This window comes from Bufo bufo, chromosome 7, assembly GCF_905171765.1.
Source record: "Bufo bufo chromosome 7, aBufBuf1.1, whole genome shotgun sequence".
Classification (NCBI taxonomy): Eukaryota; Metazoa; Chordata; class Amphibia; order Anura; family Bufonidae; genus Bufo; species Bufo bufo.
In genome coordinates, this window is record NC_053395.1 from 20,163,331 (window position 1) to 20,185,663 (window position 22,333).

The 22,333-nt window shown below is 48.6% G+C and overlaps 1 protein-coding gene across 3 annotated transcripts in view; it reads right to left on the minus strand.

Annotated features, from left to right (window-relative positions):
• AXIN1 (axin 1) overlaps positions 1-15,376 on the minus strand; it is a 32,978-nt gene extending 17,602 nt beyond the window's left edge. For all 3 annotated transcript variants that reach the window (XM_040440506.1, XM_040440507.1, XM_040440505.1), the window contains exons 1-2: positions 15,163-15,376; positions 10,452-11,420 (exon numbers count right to left, since the gene is read on the minus strand). In XM_040440506.1, the coding sequence (XP_040296440.1) occupies positions 10,452-11,329 (878 nt within the window). In that variant the 5' untranslated portion in view covers positions 11,330-11,420; positions 15,163-15,376. The remainder of the gene's footprint in view (positions 1-10,451; positions 11,421-15,162) is intronic.
• Positions 15,377-22,333: the final 6,957 nt, after the last annotated feature.

Sequence of the window (22,333 nt, forward strand, 5' to 3'; positions counted from 1 at the left end):
GACCATGGCTCCGCCTGACAACCTCCTTCCGACTCTCCTCGACAGCAGGTGCGCAGGGAGATCAGAATTGGGCAGTTGGATTTCAACATGCCTGATCCTTTTGTTTTTAGGGAGATGAGCTGCTGCCTGGAGTCTGGAGGGGGCAGAGGTATCTTCAGTGGCTTATTACCACCACAGAGTTCAGGAAAACATGCACACTCGACCAAGCATGCATGTAGGAGATGATAACGGCAGTGTGCACTTATTGCAGTCAATGGAACCTGTGAGACTAAGGAGTGACATGCTGCTAAGGGACACGATCACTGGAGGCCAGCCATTGGCCGCAGCAGTCCATGTGACCCTGTCCATGCAGAAAGTTTACATGTAGTAGGGGGCACCGGAAGTGCAATACAAACAGCCACAAGGCTGGAACAGAGGTGGGAAGGGCATGCTCCCATTCATTTCTATGGGGCAAACGGCAATAGCCGAACCAGCGCTCGGCTATTTTCGGCGGCCCCATAGAAATGAATAGAGGGCGGCTGCGTTCAATTCCCTGCTCCGTTTTCATTGTAGGTGCGGGTCCCACCGCACCTATCAGACAATGGGGGCATATCCTAGCGATATGCCCCCATTGTCTGAGATGGGAAAATCCCTTTAAGTATACTTCTCAAGTCCTAGTAGGTGGGGGGGGGGGGGAATGTATGAATCTAAAATGTTTTAAATATATGGACAACCCCTTAACAAGTACTAAAACTACCAAGTACTCCCCGACAGTCCCACACTTATGGTTCAGTTTCCCTCAGTTTGGACTGTATTCGCGAATTACGGCCGGAGGCTGGTTTTACGCAGCTTCTGTTCAAAACCAGCTCTTACTTCCACTATCAGTGCGGCCGGTGACTGGTGGCCAGGAACACGTACCAAGTACAGGCGGTGTCGGCACTCCAGCAGCGGGCGTCTGAAAGGGGCGCATGTGACAATTTGTCATTTTCAGTGACAGGACGCTTATATATCAGCGTTATTTAAGGTGCAAAAAAAAAACGCGGCTGTTTGGTTCTGAGCAGGGCTCTGTCTCGTGGATCAAGTTTTCCTCTGGAGGCAATGAATTCAGTGCCTCATGCCGTATACTTCACAACTGTCAAATGTAGAGAAATAAAAAACAACTCCTCATTGTGTTCTATTCCTACTGGGGCTGTGTCAGTCTTCACTGTGGTTCTGTCATTCTTAGGGTCCATTCACATGTCCGCATAATGGGTCCGCAATTTTGCAAAAGGGTGTGGACCCATTCACTTTCAATGGTTCCGCAAATAATGTGGACGCCAAATTGTGTTCTGTCCGCATCCGCAGCCCCCCAAAAAATAGAACATGTCCTATTCCTTGTCCTCAGCCACGGACAAGAAAGGGCATTTCTATTACAGTGCCGGCCATGTGTGGTCCGCAAAACACTTGCGGACATGTGAATGGACCCTAATCATGAGTAAAGGAGATCACAAAGCGCAGCACTCTCCGTTTCGCCCCCACACGGACGGAGGTTACGTAGCATTGTTCTGAGATGACAGACACAGAAAACCTTCCACCTTTTTCTTATTTACTTGTTTTCCACCCCTGACCTAGAATCACATCTGGAAGATTTTACGTCACGCGATTTCCATTCCGGTGTGTAATATGTGGCGCGTGGAGACTTGCGGGAGAACAGTAACGGGTTATACGGCCCAGATGGATCAGAACTAGCGCCAGGAGGAAGGGGAGGGCAGCACCCGGGGGAGATCAGCTGATTGCCCCGGCTCCGGCCACCCTGCAGACGAAATGGCAGCCATTCTGATGTGCGGCCGTCCATGTCATACAAGGATGGCCAGAACAGGAGCCACTTGTGCGGAGCAGCTGTGTCGTGGATCATAGGAGGGGTTCAGAGCGGAAGACCCCTCTGTTTGATGTCCATGTACCCTAGCTGGGCATATGGACAGGGGATGATATAAACCAGTAACTACCACTAGAGGGAGCTTTGTGTATACATTCAGTTCAATGTAAAACTGGTTAGATCCCTCTAGTGGTGGGTGATGGTTGTCCAGGATTAGAAAAACATATCTGCACCTCTCAAAAGACAGCGCCACGGCTGTTTACAGTTTGTAAGTGGTACTACAGCTCAGAGCCAATCATTTCAAAGGAGTATTCCCATATGGGACCATTCAAGGCCCATTGAAAGGATATTCCGTAAGTGTCTGACAAAAAATGGATCCCCGAAGTGGAGAGCAATGGCCGAGTGCGCTTGCTCAGCTACCATCAAAAGTTCCATAGCACTAAATGGAGAGAATGCAGCACATGCACAGCGTGCTCTCCGCTCACAGATTGCTGAAATCTGAGCAGGTGCAAGACCAGCACCTATCAGATACTTACAAATGGGACAATCCTTAAAAGGGGCTGTCCGAGATTTTGATGGCCATCAATAGCAGATCGGTGGGGGTTCAACTCCCAGAATCCCCGCCGACCAGCTGTTTGAAGAGGTTGGTGACCTCCGTGGCCTCTTCCTAGGCCAGTGACGTCACATTCATCACTCACGTGGCCTAGGAAGAAGAAATTAATCACCATGGTCATCATTTACGAGACTAGATGTTGACGGCAATGAGCCCATGAGATCAGCATGGACCCCGAATGTGCCTTGATTATGCAAAAAAAAATATATATTTGCAAAATCCAGCGTCAGCGCGATGACTTCAGACCGTGGTCAGGACTGTTTTCTCTCTGGTAGCATTGAAGTACAAAGACAGGATAAAAAAATATATATAGACTTTCAGCAAATGTATTTCACAGGGGGGCATCCAGTAACCTGATCTGATGGGCTCTTCCTGATGACTACAGAGATGGTGGAAGCGAGCGTCGGGAAACGCGCTGTGTAAAGCTGCCTTTGTGTAAATAACAGTTAATGACTTCCCAGCCCTGTCGTGTCGCTCGGGGCTGTCACCAGCAGACTGGTACGGGGTAATTATTCCTAATGATAATTCACTTTCCCTGACGGTGCGGTTACATGGTGGTGGAGGAGGAGGAGGATGGAAAAGGCCTCTCGCTGGCGCTCTCTCTCCGGCCATGCTTTTCTTTCCTGTCAGCTCAGCTGGAGGGGAGGAATTTACAAATGGATCCAGTATGACTATAAACGGGTTTACGCAAGCTGCTCAACCCCCCACCCCACCCGAGAGCGCGGCCTACTGAGGAGATAGATTTACACAAAGTGGCTGAAGTGAAACGCGCTTTGTGCCTCATTGCCTGTAATGAAACCTGAGCACGGGGGCCAGCGGCGGGCTACAGACCCACCACAACCAGAGATACATGAGAGACAAAGCATGCCGAACATACCTCCATGGATGCACTGTAGACATTGGAGGAGCCGGCGCCATGACACTAGGGCTGCAGTAAACCATTATTTTAGAAATCGAGTATTCTGTCTATTTCTTACGATTAATAGAGTACTCGAGTAAGAATAAAAATCAATTAATATACTGTTTTCCTTTATAAAAACTCATCAGACCCCCTGCCATCAGTCCCCAATACCCTTCATTCCTCCCTGTGCGATCACATCATTTCCCCCCGGTGCCAACAGCTCCACTATCCCTCCGTGCCATCGGCTCGCCCGCCACCCCAGTGCCATCAGCTCGCCCGCCACCCCAGTGCCATCAGCTCGCCCGCCACCCCCCCCTGCTCCTCCTGACACCCAGAGTGCACAGCGTTCATGCAGAACTTTAAAAAGAAAAATTATCAGGCATATACCCTGTAAGAGGGTATATGGGTTGTCTTTGGGAGAGGACTCCTATAAGATAGCAAATCTGCCCCATCTGGTCGTCACACTAGAAAAAGTGACCCAATGGGACATTTTTGGATCTTGGCGAGCGCTTACTGATGCCTATGTACCTCACTCCTTCGCTTCGCCCATAAAACAGCCTCTCATATCTGCAGTCTTGTGGACACACCTGCATGTCTTAAAGGGGTTCTTCCAGCTTATAAAGTGATGGTGTATTCATAGGATAGACCAGGGTCCGAGGCCCCATTAAATACAAAAATGAATGACCCATGACCAGTCAAAGGAATGGCAACTACCCCCTTAAAAAGGAGCCTGTCAGTAGGTATGCGTCCTCCAAACTGCTGACAGCACAATACGGCTGTTGGGCAGATATACCTAGGGGGATAGCCATGAAGGGGGCATGACCAGGAAATCAAAATTCTCATCTCTAAGTGCCCAGTCCCATCATGTTCAGGGCCATGACCGCTCCCCAGCCACCTCCACCCGAGTGACAGCTCTAGCATCCAATCAGAATACAGCTAGAAGAGGAGGGGCGGGGCTGGGGGTATTCAGTGCAGAGGGGCCGCACTCCAGATATATCCGCCTGACGCCTCTACTGTATTGTCAGCCGTTGTGAAGACTCAAGCTGCTGACAGACTCCCTTTTAAAGGGATTGTCCACTTTGGGATATTCCTTTTTGCTCCCTTAGCCCGGCCGATTGGCTGATGGCTATTATCTGCACAAACCGGCAGGAGACTCCAGGGTCGCACTACATGTTTTCTGGAAGAGTAAAAATATTCCTCATAGCATTTTTGAGGATTATTTTTAGATAAGGAGGAACATGTAATAAAGCGTCGGGTGGCAGTTTTTTTTTTCTCGCCATCATTTTATTTTTTCTGTTGGAGTCACATGAGGGCTTATTTTTGCACTTTTTACTAGCGTGTTACTGTTCTTCTATGGGTCAGATACCAAAATGTCTAGTTTTGTGTATTTTTTTACCACTTCTGCACAATATGAGCACGCCTCGGTATATTGTCGCATTCCAAGAGTCAGAACGCACTCATTTTTGCGCTGATGAAGCCGTTTTCTGTGGGGAGAAAGGTTTTCATTGGTTTAATTTTTGGGGTACATGAGACTTGCTGATTTTTTGGGATAGGGGTGAATAGGTAAAAAAAAAAAAATTAAAAAATTTGTATGCGTTGTTTACATGGCGGTCTAAATAATGTGTTATCTTCTTTATTATATGGGTTCCGGCAAGCACAGTGAGATGTGGGTGTGTTTATTTTACCACTTTTTTTAAATGGAAAAAATTCTTTAAAAATAAAAATGCTTAATCAACCTTAATTTTATTTTTTTACTCACACTAGATTAGACTGGGGGTCATTTATCAAACTGGTGTAAAGTAGAACTGACTTAGTTGCCCACAGCAACCAGATTCCTCCTTTCATTTTCCAAAGGAGCTGTGCAAAATGATAGGCGGTATCCGATTGGTTGCTATGGGCAACTAAGCCAGTTCTACTTTACACCAGCTTGATAAATGAACCCCCATTGTTTTTATAAAGCACTGGCATACCCTGTATACCAATGCATTATAGCCTCTCACTGTCCCAGGGACAGGCAGTCTGTTAGGCCGTGTCTGCTGCACAATCTAATAGACGTATGGTCATGCCAGTCCAGGGCGCCCTTGTTAGGTCCCCCAGCTGCCATGGCCGATTGTGGCAGAGGGATCCCTGCCCCTCTAACTGCCTAGATGCCACGATCGCTGTTGACTGTGGCATCTACGGGGTGCATTGGGCATGGTAGTTAACTCTGATGCCGGCCATTACAGCAAGAACCCTGTTTCAGTCATTGCCAGGCTTCTCCAGACGGCTGTGTTCACAGTCCTGCTGCCCCACGACATAGCGGGCACTGAACAGAGACTGATACAGCGCTCCGGACCAAGGAAAGTCTCATGCGCAGAAGACTTTTAGTAAAGAGTAAAATTGCCTGTCCAGGCGTCCATGAGGTTATGCGACCCCTGAAGTGACCAGTCTCCATTGCAGTACCACTCCTGGAGAAATCAACGGGCCGTCCATGTAAATGCATGGATGTGCCAGGTCTGCCAGCGCTCTGCAGGCAAAGAGATAGAAAGCCTTTAAAAGTTTGCAGGTTGTCATTCAAACCAATCGGGGGTCCATCTAATGCTTGGACGTGCCAGGTCCTCTCCAGGGCAAGAGACGCTCTTTGCACTCTGGATAGCATATCACTTACATTTCCTAAAAGTATTTGAAAATGGGTGCAAACCAACACGGAAAATAATCCTGACGGAGCGCGGCGCTTACATGGAACTGGCGTCCGGCGAGTTCTCTTTATGCTTACGAGCTATAATGAGAATCCTAGGCAGCAAATCACCATAGACCTGGGCTCTATGTAAACATGTCATCAGCTCCGAGACTTCTGAAGCCGAATGAAAAGCGCTTTGTGGGGAGAAAAAAAAAAAAATCAAAAAAAAAATCAAAGGCAGCTTCCCTGGCAGCGACCGCACGGCACGCAGCGCTCTGAAAATCTGGGTATAAATATAGTAAATAGCGAAACTCTGTTCCGTTACTTCATGTAAGACGGAAAAACTGGCAAGCTGTCATTTCTGGAGGGATCGACTTTCCACAAAAAAAAAAAAAAGGAACTGGAAAGGTCAGCCGATTCCCCGGATTGGTAAAAACGAGCGCAGTATTTCCAGAGGATCAAACGTTTTCCTTGCACAAAAAAAAAAAAAAAAGAATTGCTGGAAACTGTGAATCACGCCGGGGAAGACTTTGAAGTCGTGTCTTGTAAGTGAGTAGGAGAAAAGAAAACGACAGCCGCTCGCATCAGCAAAAGTGGATCGTCATAGTAATGAACGCACACATTCTCACAGTCGTCTCGCAACACATAAAGCCGCCATATAGGTCCCCTGCCCTTTCATGTGTGATGAGGTCACACCGCTCAGAACTTCTATGGTCAGAGCTAAAAAAAAAAAAAAAAAAAAAAAAAAGAAGAAAACATCGGCAGACGGCAGGGGCCTGGCGTCAGCTCTGCGCATCTACTGAAGGCATACAAGCAAAAATAAACCACAGAGACTGCCCGGCGGTCCGGCATGATGACATCCTCTGGCGTGCAGTCAGAACTGGAGCCTATGAGAACAGAAGGGCACAAAGGAAAGAAAAAAAACTAAATGCAATTCAGTAAAATGCAATCTAGTGTTCCCTGTTGTCAGCCGTTTCAGGAACAGGGAACGTTTACACCCATACTTGCTGGTTGCCATGACGACAGATGGCTAGGATATGGCGTCACGTCCACCATTCCTGAGAATGAAGGGGCCACAGTGCCGATGTAGCGCTGCCTGCCTTTCTAAGCTTTCACCCGGCTGCAGTGTAGGGTAGAAAAGGGGAGGGTGACCGCTCTAAAATCATTCCCGAAGCCCCTTCATGCTCAGGATCACACCATCTATTGTAATACAGTGTATTTAACTGTCCGTATTAAATCAGCCTATTAAACCCTGCTCTGACAGGGCCTAACAGGCTTCCATAGAAGGCAGGCCTGGAGGCCATTGTTAGGTTTCCGGCTGACTTGACAATTCAGCAAACCCTTATATGTATGTCATGGTTATCATTCATCGAAGATCTAAGGGGTTAAACAGCCGGGATCAGAGCTCACCCTGATCCCACCCGGTGGCTGCAGCAGGACACCAGCTGGCAATTACAGGCGGTTTAACTTTGGGGTACATCCTCCTGTTCCACTGGGCTTTAGGAGGGTTCAGGATATTAACGATCTATCCTCATAGTAGGCCATCAGTAGCGCATCAGTTTCGGGGGGGGGGGGGGGGGTCAGACACTGTACCCCCCGCAGATCGGCAGTCTGAAGGGGTCGTGGTGCTTGTGTGAGCGCGTATTTATACGGGTATTCTACCGGCACGCCATGCATGTAGTATCAGTGGTACAGGGTGTGCACCTAAACAGGACAAAGCTGCAATATCCTGCACCGCCGCCACTTACCGCAGGCAGACAGAGCGGTGTAAACACTGACACCACACTGCCTGCACCAACGCTGCGGCCCCTTTGAACAGTCGATCAGCAGGGGGTGCCAAGTCTACAATACAGATTCACGGGTTACATGGCACAATAAACACTGGAGTTTAAAGCTCATTGCATCTCTGTTTATAATTAACAGTTTTGCCTATTTTTCGTCAAAAAGTCTCTTCTCCTGTTCGGATAGTTTGTTACAATGTATCGGTGTAGGTAAAACGTATCAGTCTGGACTCCAGAATAAAGTGGAGAGGTTTTCGCCACAACGACAGGACGTTATCACCTGCGTTCGGATGTTACCGTCACTCCCACAGAGGTTGAGTGGATCGGTAACATGTACTCAACCGTCACTCCACTCTTCCCTTGTGGGGAAAGGAACTAGGGAAACCCCCCCCTCCCCCAACATATTATCTACCATCTATTGAGTGTTTAGGTCAGGGATGTCCAACCTGAGGCTCTCCAGCTGTTGCAAAACTACAACTCCCAGCATGCTCAGACTGCCTACAGCAGGGCATGGTGGAGCGCCGCAGGTTGGCCATGCCTGGGCTAGGTGATCAGCATGCGGCTGGAAAACCCAGAAGCTTTCTTTACATAAAACCGGATAAATCCTTTAAACCCACACTTTGCAGTTTCTTGGCCTCACTGATTACACTGCTTTCTATGGAGTGAGCACGTTAAAGATTTATTCAGACGCTGCAAGAAGAATAGTTCCGTGAACTACTATGACGCACCGCCCTCTGGTTATAGGGGGGGGGTCTACAAAACGATTTTCACTGAAATGAATCGTTTTTGCAAGTTAAATGGACTGAGCAGTGACCTAAACAATAACTGGTGCTCCGGGGCGTTCCCTGTGGGGTGCACGCAGACGCTTCCCATTTTTTCATTAATAATATATTGCAGACAGGGAATAATAAAGGCCGTGACTGAATAGTGCACCTGCTCCACCGTGTCACGTCCGCAGCGCGCAACTTTTCTTACAAAGGAGTCCTGCTTTGGTGGACAAGAAGATATAAATGTCTTGTCAGCAGAGGAATGCTCCACCAGGACAAGGCCACCGTATGACGCCACAACCTATGAATCAATCTGAAATGACACGGTCATAAAAGCTGATCGCAACCGCACAATGTCCTAATGCCTGAGCCCAGATAGACAAAGTACAAAACCAGATGCAACCATCACCGGACTGCTCCAAACTGCGGCGTATATAACCAGCTGCCAGCCTTGCTGCACACTGTACAGCGGCACATATATACATCCAGCAATATGTGACGTGGCACAATTCTCCCCCTCATATGTAGTAGTATCTATAGACACACCGGCTGAAAGTCAAAAAGATGCTAATGGCTTCTGCATCGTATGTAATCGTACACAAGCAAGCAAAGATTTAAAAAAAAGGACCTGACTTATTAAGGCTGGCGTGTGCTACACTGGTCTTATTAGGGCTGGCACGGGGGAGCAAGCATTTAATTAAATGCCACCTCTGGCAGTCGGTGCACCAGACGGATATGGGCGTTGCCGTAGATTCCAGGCATTATTTACGACGGTTTCTGCCGTGGAAGAAGGCCCCGCCCCCTTTTCAGAAACCTGGCGAGGGCAGCATAAAAATTCCAATTGAGAATTAAAAGTCGAAATGGCATTACAAAGTCAGAAAACAGAGTTTTGCGACTTTTTAAAATGCCAGAAACAGGAGTGGGGGATTGACAAATTCCTCCCCAAAATGTACAGTAATTAAAGCGACACTGTCAGTAAGGAGGCATTTACAAGCACTGACTGAGCAACGATCAGATAGGAACCGTTCCCTCCCGATAACTGCCTGCCAGACAGAGGAGGCAAGAGCTGCATTTCCATAGCAGTAGCAATAGCTTGTCCTCATACATGACCATTGTATATGGGAAGCAGATTGCGGCACAATCGACTGCCCAGAAACTGTGATTTTGGTGCCAGCATAAACTCTTATTTCAGCAGCCAATAGCAGGCCGTGATGGGGAAGAGCCTCCCTAGCATCGCAGCAGACACTAGGAGGCTCATCCCTGTCGCGTCCTGCCACTGGCTACTCCCCCCGTCAGATGTTTTGATCCGCGCGATAAGGAGATGAAGATGCGGCTCTGCAGGGATCTAGAGTGACGCGGGTGCCAGGGAGCAGGAAAGTATAATGCATACGAGGGGTCCGGGGGGTTATAATAGAGGTTGGATAACGCCATCCAGGTTGTGGCGTGGTCCCCTGCGGCGGCCACTTCCGAGATCAAGTGCCGTACATTGGAGATGTGATTCTAGTCTGGGGTTAGAACCCACTGCTCATGCGCAAGTCTGAATCTCTCCCCACAGAGCTAACAAGAGATTTAGACTCGCGCATGTGCTGCAGGTTCTAACGCTAGGCTATTATCGCGTGCCCAATGTACGGCACCTGATCCCCGGGGATCGCGGAGGAACCTGGAAAATCCTTTTAACTCCTAGACCCAACTCTCAACTAGTTTGCAAAGGGCAAGCAAAGTTGCTCCTGAGGAGCTTGGCCGTCCCAGCCTAAATGAAGATTTGGGCATTTCAGGATTTATTTGCACATAAACCCCTTTAAGAGTTACACAGAAGACAACTATTGGCATTACCGACACATCGTATTGTCATTCATTATAACCGTAACACACAAGATGGGGTATCATAGGCTGTACCTGAACTCTCTCCCATCGCTCCGCCGCCTCGCTGGTGCGGTACAATGTGATGCAGCTTCCAAGATAAGTTGCTGGTTGATTCTGTTTGAGGAGCTGGATTCTCTTTCACAGTTGTCGTCCACCGCTTGGTCGCATATCCATTCCTCATTTTCATCAAGAGTAGGTAAATATCCTGGTGGACCCTTCCCCGTCCCAGACCCCGAGCTATGGTCACTGTAAACCTTAGGGCTTTCCCCACCTATCGTAGTGTATTCTAGATAGATATCAGATTTAAGGAACACTGGGTAAGTATTGTCTTCCATCATCGACTGAATCTCCATTTGGGCCTGGTCAAACATGTCCGGCTCGATTTGCTGCCTCAAAACACAATCCTTAATAAAACTTTTAGTTGCTGGTTTGATTTGCCGGGAGACGATGGCATTATTGTCCAGAATGTATTTTTTATAGATCGCTTTGGCCAGTTTGAGCCTTTTTTCCACCTTGCAGTCACTAGGCTCCAGCTTCCGAAAGCCGCTGCAAGCGAACCAGAAGTCGAGCAAATCTCCACAGTTCTCCTGCTGCAAAAAAGTTCGGAAAAGGTTAATCCCTTCCTGATCATCGAGCAGAGAGTGCAACGATTCAGCCCATTTTAAATAAGGCGGCGTGGGAGAAGCGCTGCCCTCGGGTTCATAACCCAGGTCGAGATCCGGCCGCCTCGGCGTCGCCGTCGAAGTCTCGTTTCTGATCCCATCGCTTTTGGTGGTGTAACAGCTGTGGCTGAACGGCCTAGGATCTGCCGTGACCAGCTCTCCTTCCTCTCCAGGGACCGGCGGTCTCGGTGCATCTTCAGTAAAGCTTCCCCCTAGATCCAAAGGGAAACCTTTCCGTTGGACACTCATCTTGACGGCACTGGATTCCAAGAGAAGGATGAATATACGGATTCAATATCTGTTCATTTCGAGGCAAAGGTCCCAGAGAAACATTAGCCTCCTGCAAAAAGAAAAATGGTAGGAGTATAGTCAAGTCAACACGGCACAATATAAGATATACAGGAGCAGCAAACATGGACACATTACCACTGGCGACAGCTGGACGGAAAACTTACAAAAAACCAATAATAAGAACCTGCATCAGGGCCGGACAAATCTCAAGGGTCTTGTATCAAATGCACCTAAAAACTGAAAGTTGCTCTGCACCCAGATCTCAATGGCTCCTGAAATGAGCAGCATCTGCCCTCCGACAAAGAAAATCCTGGATTCTCTGAGGAAGAGTCCAGTCCTGCTGAGGCCCTGAGCCTTCGCCCAGGCATTTAATCACTTCCACCGTTTATATTCCCTCCACTAAACTGAAAGGCTAAGGCCCCTTTCATCTAGACCTAATTTGCGGCCGGTCACTGGTATAGTCACATAACAAGCGACGTGCTGTTCTCGCCGACTCATAAAAAAGATCCAGTACTTTGAACTGCGGAGATGAAAGAGCTGAAGATAACAAGGAGTCGTAAACATTTCTCTTGACAAAATACGTGATGACATAAAAACCCGAGCCCGATCTAATCCGCCGCTATCTACATGAATCATAGCACAATGTACACACACAGACCCGGCCAACGCCACCCCAGTCACGCCAAGAAGGCCGACACAGAGCGGCCCGAGGTTTGGCACCGTGTAGTCACCTGATGACGGGGACAGAAAGAAAGACAGACTGAAATATTGTGTCAATCCATGTAGATTAATGCGGAGCGCCCAAACACAACAAAAAAGTAATACTAGCCCGACCTCCATCAGACCGGCATCTTGACAATTACTGGGAATCTGCTTAAAGGGGCTGTCCACAGTGCGGCTGGTGCTCAGCACTGAATGGAGCTATGCAAACTGCATAGTGTGAGGAGTTAGGGCTCGTTTACACGACCGTTGGGGTCCCGTTTCCGTATTGCGGAACCGCAATACACGGGCACCGTTCCGTTGTCATTCCGCATCACGGATGCGGACCCATTAATTTAAATGGGTACGCAAATCCGGAACGGAAGCACGGAATAGAACACTAAGGAGTGCTTTCTGGGGTTCCGTTCCGTGCCTCCGCACCTCAAAAAAGATAGAACATGCTCTATCTTTTTGCAGAACGGAGGGATCGTGGACCCATTCAAGTGAATGGGTCTGCGATCCCCATGCGCCTGCCCGACGGAAGGTGCCGGTGCATTGCGGATCGCAATTTGCGGTTCACAGCAGGGGCCCGGGACACCAACGGTCGTGTGAACGAGCCCTTACAGTAACAGCGGAGCACCAGCGCTAGGCGGCATGCACACGACCATGGTGTGTTTTGCGGTACGCAATTTGCTTTCAATATAAATGCCTATTCTTGTCCGCAAAGTTCCGGACAAGAATAGGACATGTTATATTTTTTTAGCGGGGCCACGGAATGGAGCAACGGATGCGGATAGCACACGGAGTGCTGTCCGCATCTTTTGCGGCCCCATCGAAGTGTACGAGTCCGCATCCGATGTGGACCCAAACAATGGCCGTGTGCACGAGGCCTTAAAAGGGTTGTCACTTCAGCAAATGCCATTTATCATGTATTGTGATCGTCCATATTACCTCCTTTGCTGGTTTGATTCATTTTTCCTTCGTATTATACACAGCGCATTTCCAGGGCATTATGACCATCACATATACGAGGTGGGAGCTGCTGCGCATACATGGTGATGGTCGCTCCTGTGGTCCCAGCCACCAAAGAAGCCAGTGCTTTTTCCTATAGTGTGCAAGCACGACCACCGCTGATGGGCTGCAGGGTGGTCGTAACCATGGAAACGAGCAGTGAATAACATGCTGGAAAAATTAATCCAGCCAGCAAAGGAGGCAATATGGGGAATCACAATACCTTTACTAAGTGCCTTGTATTAACTTTCTCTACATGATAAATGCTGAAGTGACAAAACCCCTCGAAGGGAATTGTCCAATCTCAACATTTAGGGCATATTGGTAGGACACAGAAGAGGGTCCCACTCCTATCGCCAGAACAGGGATCCCAATGTGAAGAAACCACTGCACATGCGCTGCGTCCTTTCCATTCACTGCAGTGAGAATGCTAGAAATAGCAGAGGCGACAGGAAAACGCACAGTATATGGTTTGACTCCACAAATGTGGTGCGAACCAAGCCTTAGAGGACATGTCCATGCAAATCGCGTGTAAAAGGGGTGGACTGCAGAGGTCACATCACTGCGGCAGCCTTCCTGCAGAACCGATGTGGCGGCGCAGGGTCTCTTTAATGTCTTTGCCAGACACATACATGCTCAGCCGCCGAACAGAGTGTGCATGTGTACGGGTGGGGAAAGGGGAAGAGAGAAGGGTCATGCCATCTGGACAGCCTTGGTCTATGTTCACAGGGCATTGTGCAAAACCAAACACATCGAAAAGCCTCCCACTGAACCGCGACTGTATGAAGGGTTTTTTGTATGCAAATGATTTCACGTACATTTGAGAAGCGCCAGGTGCTTTTTAGCGGCGTTCTCCATTGAAGTCAATGGGGGAAGGCTAAAATAGGCTGCGGTATACATATGGCGGTCTTCTGACTGGGAGATACCAGGAACTCCATCATCGTTGCCCGGTGGTCTCCCAGCAGGACCTCAGCACACCTGTCAATCATGCCTAACAAGCCCCGCCCACTATCAGACACAACAAGGGACAATGTGTATTTTAACCCTCTCATAGATGATCAATATATGTTCTACTTGCAGACAACCCCTAAATAGTTACCCTGTAAACAATAACACCTCTACTGACATCACCTGACTCCCATGATCCAATAGCTTTCGAGCCCCATTAAATAAGGCCACCGACATCGGTGAGTGATACAATGTAACCAAGGGGGCTGGTCATATAAAAAATGTAACAATCGCACATTTCCCGACACAAGAGCACAATTCCCAGAGGAACAGGCCTACATCAGGAATGAAATGCCAGCAGCTCTGTTGGCAGTTGTAGTTCTGCAACCAGCGGCGACCAATGCCACAGGCGATATTTAAAGGAATTCTCCACTATGGCAGACGCGCAGCTTGTGGAAACCGCCGGGGCAGACAGTGTAACCTACGGAGCCGTGATCGCCTGGCCATACTGAACAATCCCTTTAAGGCTTGGTCACATGACACATTTCGGACAATTCTAACTATGCGAATAATCGGTCCACGTCTTCTGGTTATCGATAGATCAACCTCCGTTTTGGCATCCGCCACAACAGCGTAAACTTTGCAATCAGCCGCACATTTGGCGATATCTAATATTTCCCTGCCGTACGTTCCGCGAATGCTTTGTCCGTGGCGCAATATCGCGAGAAAAAATAATAATCCAGAAAAGTGACACTAGTTCTATCTGCAAAATTACTACGGACGGGAAAAAAAAAAAAGATTACGTCAAATCACATCGAAAAGGGGGTATATTCGCGTCCGGTGCAAAAACTGTGCATGAAAAACGCATCATGTGACTTGGGTCATTAGGAAGACGTGCAGAATGGATAAATAGAGGAGAGTTTAACCCTGGCACCAGCTAGAGGGGCCCCGGGCAGAGATCTGCACTGGGGGCCCGGTGCTGCAGGCGGCCGGGAGAGCAGACACTACAGGCCGTGGATCTCCGGCCTGTTCGGAGCCCCGGGGCCGAGCTCCACACTCCGCGGCCTCCAGCGCTCGCCTGCGAAGTTTCCTCCCAGCAGGATGACCCCCATCGGCTCCCGTCACACACTCACCTCTCCCTGGAAACAAGCCGGCTCTCCTCCCGGGATAGTGCACCGGGCCCTCGTCTTCCTCCGCTCCAGCGCCACCCATCAAGCTTACAGCAGCAGCGGCTGCGACTGAGAAAGACCGAGACGAAAACAAAGCGCAGGCTGCGGGCCGTCAGCCATACCCCGGCGAGCTCCTGTTCGTGAGTGCGCTGTGTGTGTGAGGCAGAGAGTGAGCAGCCTGGACGTGCGCGCCCCTGCGTCTGTGCGTCAACGGGGAGGGAGGGGATGGGAGCGCGCACGCAGGCTGAGGCGCGCGGCCGATGTCGCTCCTTATCTTCCCGCCACAGGCGCGTGCCCCTCTCCCTCAGACATCCTCCTCCTAATGGTCACCATTACCACGGCCTGTCCTGTCACATAGCTCCCTGCTCTGAGGTGAATTTTAGGGAAGGGAAGCCTGTGAAGCCAGTTTCCTCCTAATCCTGTACACACCTCACCATTATCATAACTGAAGGGTGGTCTCACGCCTTTCATGTGTTCCTAGTTTTATCTTTAATGCTAAAAAGACAATTCCTGAAAATTAGAGAAATTTTGACGCGGGGGAGATTTCAGTATAAACGTATAAACCGATCGACTATACGCGAATCAATCATACGTTGCGAAAATTGATAAGACGGGGCCTCAAATGTGCGCACGTTATGAGGGCTAAGGCTTCTTTCACGCAAACGATACGGATTGTGTCAGGGTGCGTTCAGTGAATCTCGCACCATTTCGCAAGCAAGTTCAGTCAGTTTTGTCTGCGATTGCATTGAGTGTTTCGGTTTTTTTTCAAACACGCGCAAAAAAAACAAACAACTGAAGATTTATAAACATCTCCTAGCAACCATCAGTGAAAAACACGCATTGAATCCGGATGCAATGCGTTTTTTACTGAAGCCCCGTTGACTTTTGGGGCCAGGGCTGCGTGAAAAACGCAGAATATAGAAGATGCCTCGATTCTCGCGCAACACATAAATGATACGTGAAAAATGGCGCTCATGGACAAAGACTATGTGATATATGTTCACTTCACGCCTAAGGTTGGATGTACAGTCCTGGACAAAAGTTTTGAGAATGACATAAATATTGGAAATTGGAAAAGTTGCTGCTTAAGTTTTTATAATAGCAATTTGCATCTACTCCAGAATGTTATGAAGAGTGATCAGATGAATTGCATAGTCCTTCTTTGCCATGAAAATTAACTTAATCCCAAAAAAACCTTTCCACTGCATTTCATTGCTGTCATTAAAGGACCTGCTGAGATCATTTCAGTAATCGTCTTGTTAACTCAGGTGAGAATGTTGACGAGCACAAGGCTGGAGATCATTATGTCAGGCTGATTGGGTTAAAATGGCAGACTTGACATGTTAAAAGGAGGGTGATGCTTGAAATCATTGTTCTTCCATTGTTAACCATGGTGACCTGCAAAGAAACGCGTGCAGCCATCATTGCGTTGCATAAAAATGGCTTCACAGGCAAGGATATTGTGGCTACTAAGATTGCACCTCAATCAACAATTTATAGGATCATCAAGAACTTCAAGGAAAGAGGTTCAATTCTTGTTAAGAAGGCTTCAGGGCGTCCAAGAAAGTCCAGCAAGCGTCAGGATCGTCTCCTAAAGAGGATTCAGCTGCGGGATCGGAGTGCCACCAGTGCAGAGCTTGCTCAGGAATGGCAGCAGGCAGATGTGAGCGCATCTGCACGCACAGTGAGGCGAAGACTTTTGGAAGATGGCCTGGTGTCAAGAAGGGCAGCAAAGAAGCCACTTCTCTCCAAAAAAAGTATGGTGAATGGACTGCTGAGGACTGGGGCAAAGTCATATTCTCTGATGAAGCCTCTTTCCGATTGTTTGGGGCATCTGGAAAAAGGCTTGTCCGGAGAAGAAAAGGTGAGCGCTACCATCAGTCCTGTGTCATGCCAACAGTAAAGCATCCTGAGACCATTCATGTGTGGGGTTGCTTCTCATCCAAGGGAGTGGGCTCACTCACAATTTTGCCCAAAAACACAGCCATGAATAAAGAATGGTACCAAAACACCCTCCAACAGCAACTTCTCCCAACAATCCAACGACAGTTTGGTGAAGAACAATGCATTTTCCAGCACGATGGAGCACCGTGCCATAAGGCAAAAGTGATAACTAAGTGGCTCGGGGACCAAAACGTTGACATTTTGGGTCCATGGCCTGGAAACTCCCCAGATCTTAATCCCATTGAGAACTTGTGGTCAATCCTCAAGAGGCGGGTGGACAAGCAAAAACCCACTAATTCTGACAAACTCCAAGAAGTGATTATGAAAGAATGGGTTGCTATCAGTCAGGAATTGGCCAGAAGTTGATTGAGAGCATGCCCAGTCGAATTGCAGAGGTCCTGAAAAAGAAGGGCCAACACTGCAAATACTGACTCTTTGCATAAATGTCATGTAATTGTCGATAAAAGCCTTTGAAACGTATGAAGTGCGTGTAATTATATTTCACTACATCACAGAAACAACTAAAACAAAGATCTAAAAGCAGTTTAGCAGCAAACTTTGTGAAAACTAATATTTGTGTCATTCTCAAAACTTTTGGCCACAACTGTACTATACAGAGAGAGTAGTGGACTGCTGTACTATACAGAGAGAGTAGTGGACCGCTGTACTATACAGAGAGAGTAGGGGACTGCTGTACTATACAGAGAGAGTAGTGGACTGCTGTACTATACAGAGAGAGTAGGGGACTGCTGTACTATACAGAGAGAGTAGTGGACTGCTGTACTATACAGAGAGAGTAGTGGACTGCTGTACTATACAGAGAGAGTAGTGGACCGCTGTACTATACAGAGAGAGTAGTGGACCGCTGTACTATACAGAGAGAGTAGTGGACCGCTGTACTATACAGAGAGAGTAGGGGACTGCTGTACTATACAGAGAGAGTAGGGGACCGCTGTACTATACAGAGAGAGTAGTGGACTGCTGTACTATACAGAGAGCATAGTGGACTGCTGTACTTTACAGAGAGAGTAGGGGACTGCTGTACTTTACAGAGAGAGTAGGGGACTGCTGTACTATACAGAGAGAGTAGTGGACCGCTGTACTATACAGAGAGAGTAGTGGACTGCTGTACTATACAGAGAGCATAGTGGACTGCTGTACTTTACAGAGAGAGTAGGGGACTGCTGTACTTTACAGAGAGAGTAGGGGACTGCTGTACTATACAGAGAGAGTAGTGGACTGCTGTACTATACAGAGAGAGTAGTGGACTGCTGTACTATACAGAGAGAGTAGTGGACCGCTGTACTATACAGAGAGAGTAGTGGACTGCTGTACTCTATAGAGAGAGTAGGGGACTGCTGTACTATACAGAGAGAGTAGGGGACTGCTGTACTCTATAGAGAGAGTAGGGGACTGCTGTACTATACAGAGAGAGTAGGGGACTGCTGTACTATACAGAGACATCCATATTGTGTCTTCAGGGCTACTAAAGGGAATATGGTGCTATGTACAGACAGCATGGACCGTAATACAGCTCTATGTACAGAGCCAGCCAAAGAGCACCCTCCTAGTAAGTAGTGGTCAGAGAGGGGCCCGATGAAGAATACCTGGCATAGTGCGCTACCTTACTGCCAGCCAGCGGGTACCACTATATACAGTAATTACAATAAGCTGAGGTGGCTCACTCGTAATTAGCTCTGGTATGGTGCTACAAGCTCAAATAAAGGGGAACACCCAACCCTCTGTTTGAAAGTAATAAATATAGAAAAAATGAGCGAGCACTCCTGCATTTGGTCTCAAATTGAAGTATGCAGAAAGATTATTAATACCTATACATATACCCATAAAATATCTAAAACAATAAAACAATCAAGATAGCATATAATAGCATATAGTACATAATGGTTTGCTGTTCGGATGATTATATTTGCATAACCTATATTATGTATTTCTACATATAAAAGTTCCCTCTGTAGCTCTATCCAAGGATGGGAAGATGAAATGTCACTTTAGGTGCACGTTGCACTTATCACAAAATCGCAATATACTCATAAATTATCCAATAGATTCGGGTAACACTGTACCTAAAGTCTCTCTTTAAATATCCTTTTTGCCAATAAAAAGTGAGATCTTTATCGGTATTTGGCTTACCGATCGGGGGATATCTGGACTATACGGTAAGCCAAATACCGATAAAGATCTCACTTTTATTGGCAAAAAGGATATTTAAAGAGAGACTTTAGGTACAGTGTTACCCGAATCTATTGGATAGACCTGTGACGAGTTACAAGAAGAAGGAGCGCCAGGGGGCCAAAGCGCATGTAAGTATGCTGCAGAGTAACTGACCATGGCAGCCAGGACTTCAGTATCGTCCTGGCTGCCATGGTAACCGATCGGAGCCCCAGCATTACACTGCTGGGACTTCGATTGGAACTGCCGCTGCCACCAATGATGGGGGGGGGGTCCGCACTGCCCACCAATGATTTTAATACAGGGGATGGGGGGGCACACTGCCCACCAATGATTTTAATACCGGGGGGGTACACTGCCCACGAATGATTTTAATACGGGGGGGCACACTGCCCACCAATGATTTTAATACAGGGGGGGGGAGGGCACACTGCCCACCAATGATTTTAATACCGGGGGGGCACACTGCCCCCAATGATTTTGATACGGGGGGGCACACTGCCCACCAATGATTTTATTACTGGGGGGAAAGGTGCACTGCCCACCAATGATTTTAAAACCGAGGGGGAGGGGCTGGTGCACTGCCCACCAAAGATTTTAATACCGAGGGGGGGAGAGGGTGCACTGCCCACCAATGATTTTAATACAGGGGGGGGGGTGCACTGCCCACCAATGAGTTTAATACCGGGGAGGGCGCACTGGGGGCTGATGGAGAGGATACTGGGGGCTGATGGAGAGGCACTGGGGGCTGATGGAGAGGCACTGGGGGCTGATGGAGAGGCACTGGGGGCTGATGGAGAGGCACCGGGGGCTGATGAAGAGGCACCGGGGGCTGATGGAGAGGCACCGGGGGCTGATGGAGAGTCACCGGGGGCTGATGGAGAGGCTACTGGGGACTGCTATGAGGCTACTGGGGGCTGCTATGAGGCATGGGGCTCTTATCTGAGGTCTGATTGGGGGTCATTCATATTGGGGTCTGAGGTGTGATCTGAGGTCTTATTGGGGTCTTATTAACATTGGGGCTTTTATTGGGGCTGTCAGCTGAGGTCTGATTAACATTGGGGGTCTGATTGGTGGTCTGACCTGAGGTGTAATGACATTTCTTTTTTCCGGTACAGCTTGGAGAAAAAAGGCCTCAGTCTCCCACACTCCTTTTGCCCGGCCTAGGGTTGGGCGATATACCAGTATCACGATATACCGCGGTATAAAAAAACGGCGATATGGCGATATCGCTGTTTCCTAATTACCTCAGTATTTTGTGACGTCATCAAAGCGGTCATGTGCGCTGACCGCTTCTAAACGTGCGTCCGCCCGCCCCTGCACCTTGCATAGCGCTGAGTACAAACATTACTTCCACTCGCTCCTGGCTCTGCCTCCTTAGTCAAGTCTCCAGACTCCACCCACCATCTGACATCAACGTCCGTCACCCACCCGTTTCGGTTCTATTGTATATGTGGCGAACTCTGTGTGAGTACTGGGTGTCTCTGGAGAGACTTTTCCTGCGGCTGCCTCGCAAGTGTGCTCTGATGACAAAATTACAAACTTTATACTTCCCGCAGCGGGCCGCCTCCGGCTCTCCTTCCTCCCATATTCAAATCTCCGCCCACCGACATCTGATGTCAGAATCGGTAACACAAGCGAGGCAGCCGCGGGAAAAGTATATCGTAAAGTATTATTGTATGTATGGTGGCCTGTTGCCACAAGACTTTATTATAACATCTCCTTGTGGCCCCCGCCCCCTACAGTGTAACGTCTCCTTGTGGCCCCCATACAGTGTAACGTCTCCTTGTGGCCCCCCATACAGTATAACCTCTCCTTGTGGCCCCCCATACAGTATATCTCCTTGTGGCCTCCATACAGTATATCTCCTTGTGGCCCCCCATACAGTATAACGTCTCCTTGTGGCCCCCATACAGTATATCTCCTTGTGGCCCCCATACAGTATAACGTCTCCTTGTGGCCCCCCCCATACAGTATAATGTTTCCTTGTGGCCCCCCTAGAGTATAACGTCTCCTTGTGGCCCCCCATACAGTGTAACATCTCCCTGTGGCCCCCATACAGTGTAACGTCTCCTTGTGGCCCCCCATACAGTATAATATCTCCTTGTGGCCCTCATACAGTGTAACGTCTCCTTGTGGCCCCCACACAGTGTAACGTCTCCTTGTGGCCCCCCCATACAGTATAATGTCTCCTTGTGGCCCGACCACAGTGTAACGTCTTCTTGTGGCCCCCATACAGTGTAACATCTCCTTGTGGCCCCCATACAGTGTAACGTCTCCTTGTGGCGCCCCATACAGTATAATGTCTCCTTGTGGCCACCATACAGTGTAACGTCTCCTTGTGGCCCCCATACAGTGTAACATCTCCTTGTGGCCCCCATACAGTGTAACGTCTCCTTGTGGCCCCCATACAGTATAACGTCTCCTTGTGGCTGCCCCATACAGTATAGTGTCTCCTTGTGGCCCCCATACAGTATTACGTCTCCTTGTGGCCCCCATACAGTATAATGTCTCCTTGTGGCCCCCATACAGTACATCGTCTCCTTGTGGCCCCCATACAGTATAACTTCTCCTTGTGGTCCCCATACAGTATAACGTCTCCTTGTGGCTGCCCCCATACAGTATAACGTCTCCTTGTGGCTGCCCCCCATACAGTATAACATCTCCTTGTGACCCCCATACAGTATAATGTCTCCTTGAGGCCCCTATACAGTATAACGTCTCCTTGTGGCCCCCCATACAGTATAATGTCTCCTTGTGGCCCCCATACAGTATAACGTCTCCTTGTGGCCCCCATACAGTATAACGTCTCCTTGTGGCTGCCCCCATACAGTATAACGTCTCCTTGTGGCTGCCCCCATACAGTATAACTTCTCCTTGTGTTTTTTTCTTTTAAACGGGTATTTATTGCGATATATATCGTTATCGCAATACATTTTTTTTTTTATCATTATCATCTGAATATTTTTGATATCGCCCAACCCTAGCCCGGCCAAGCCTG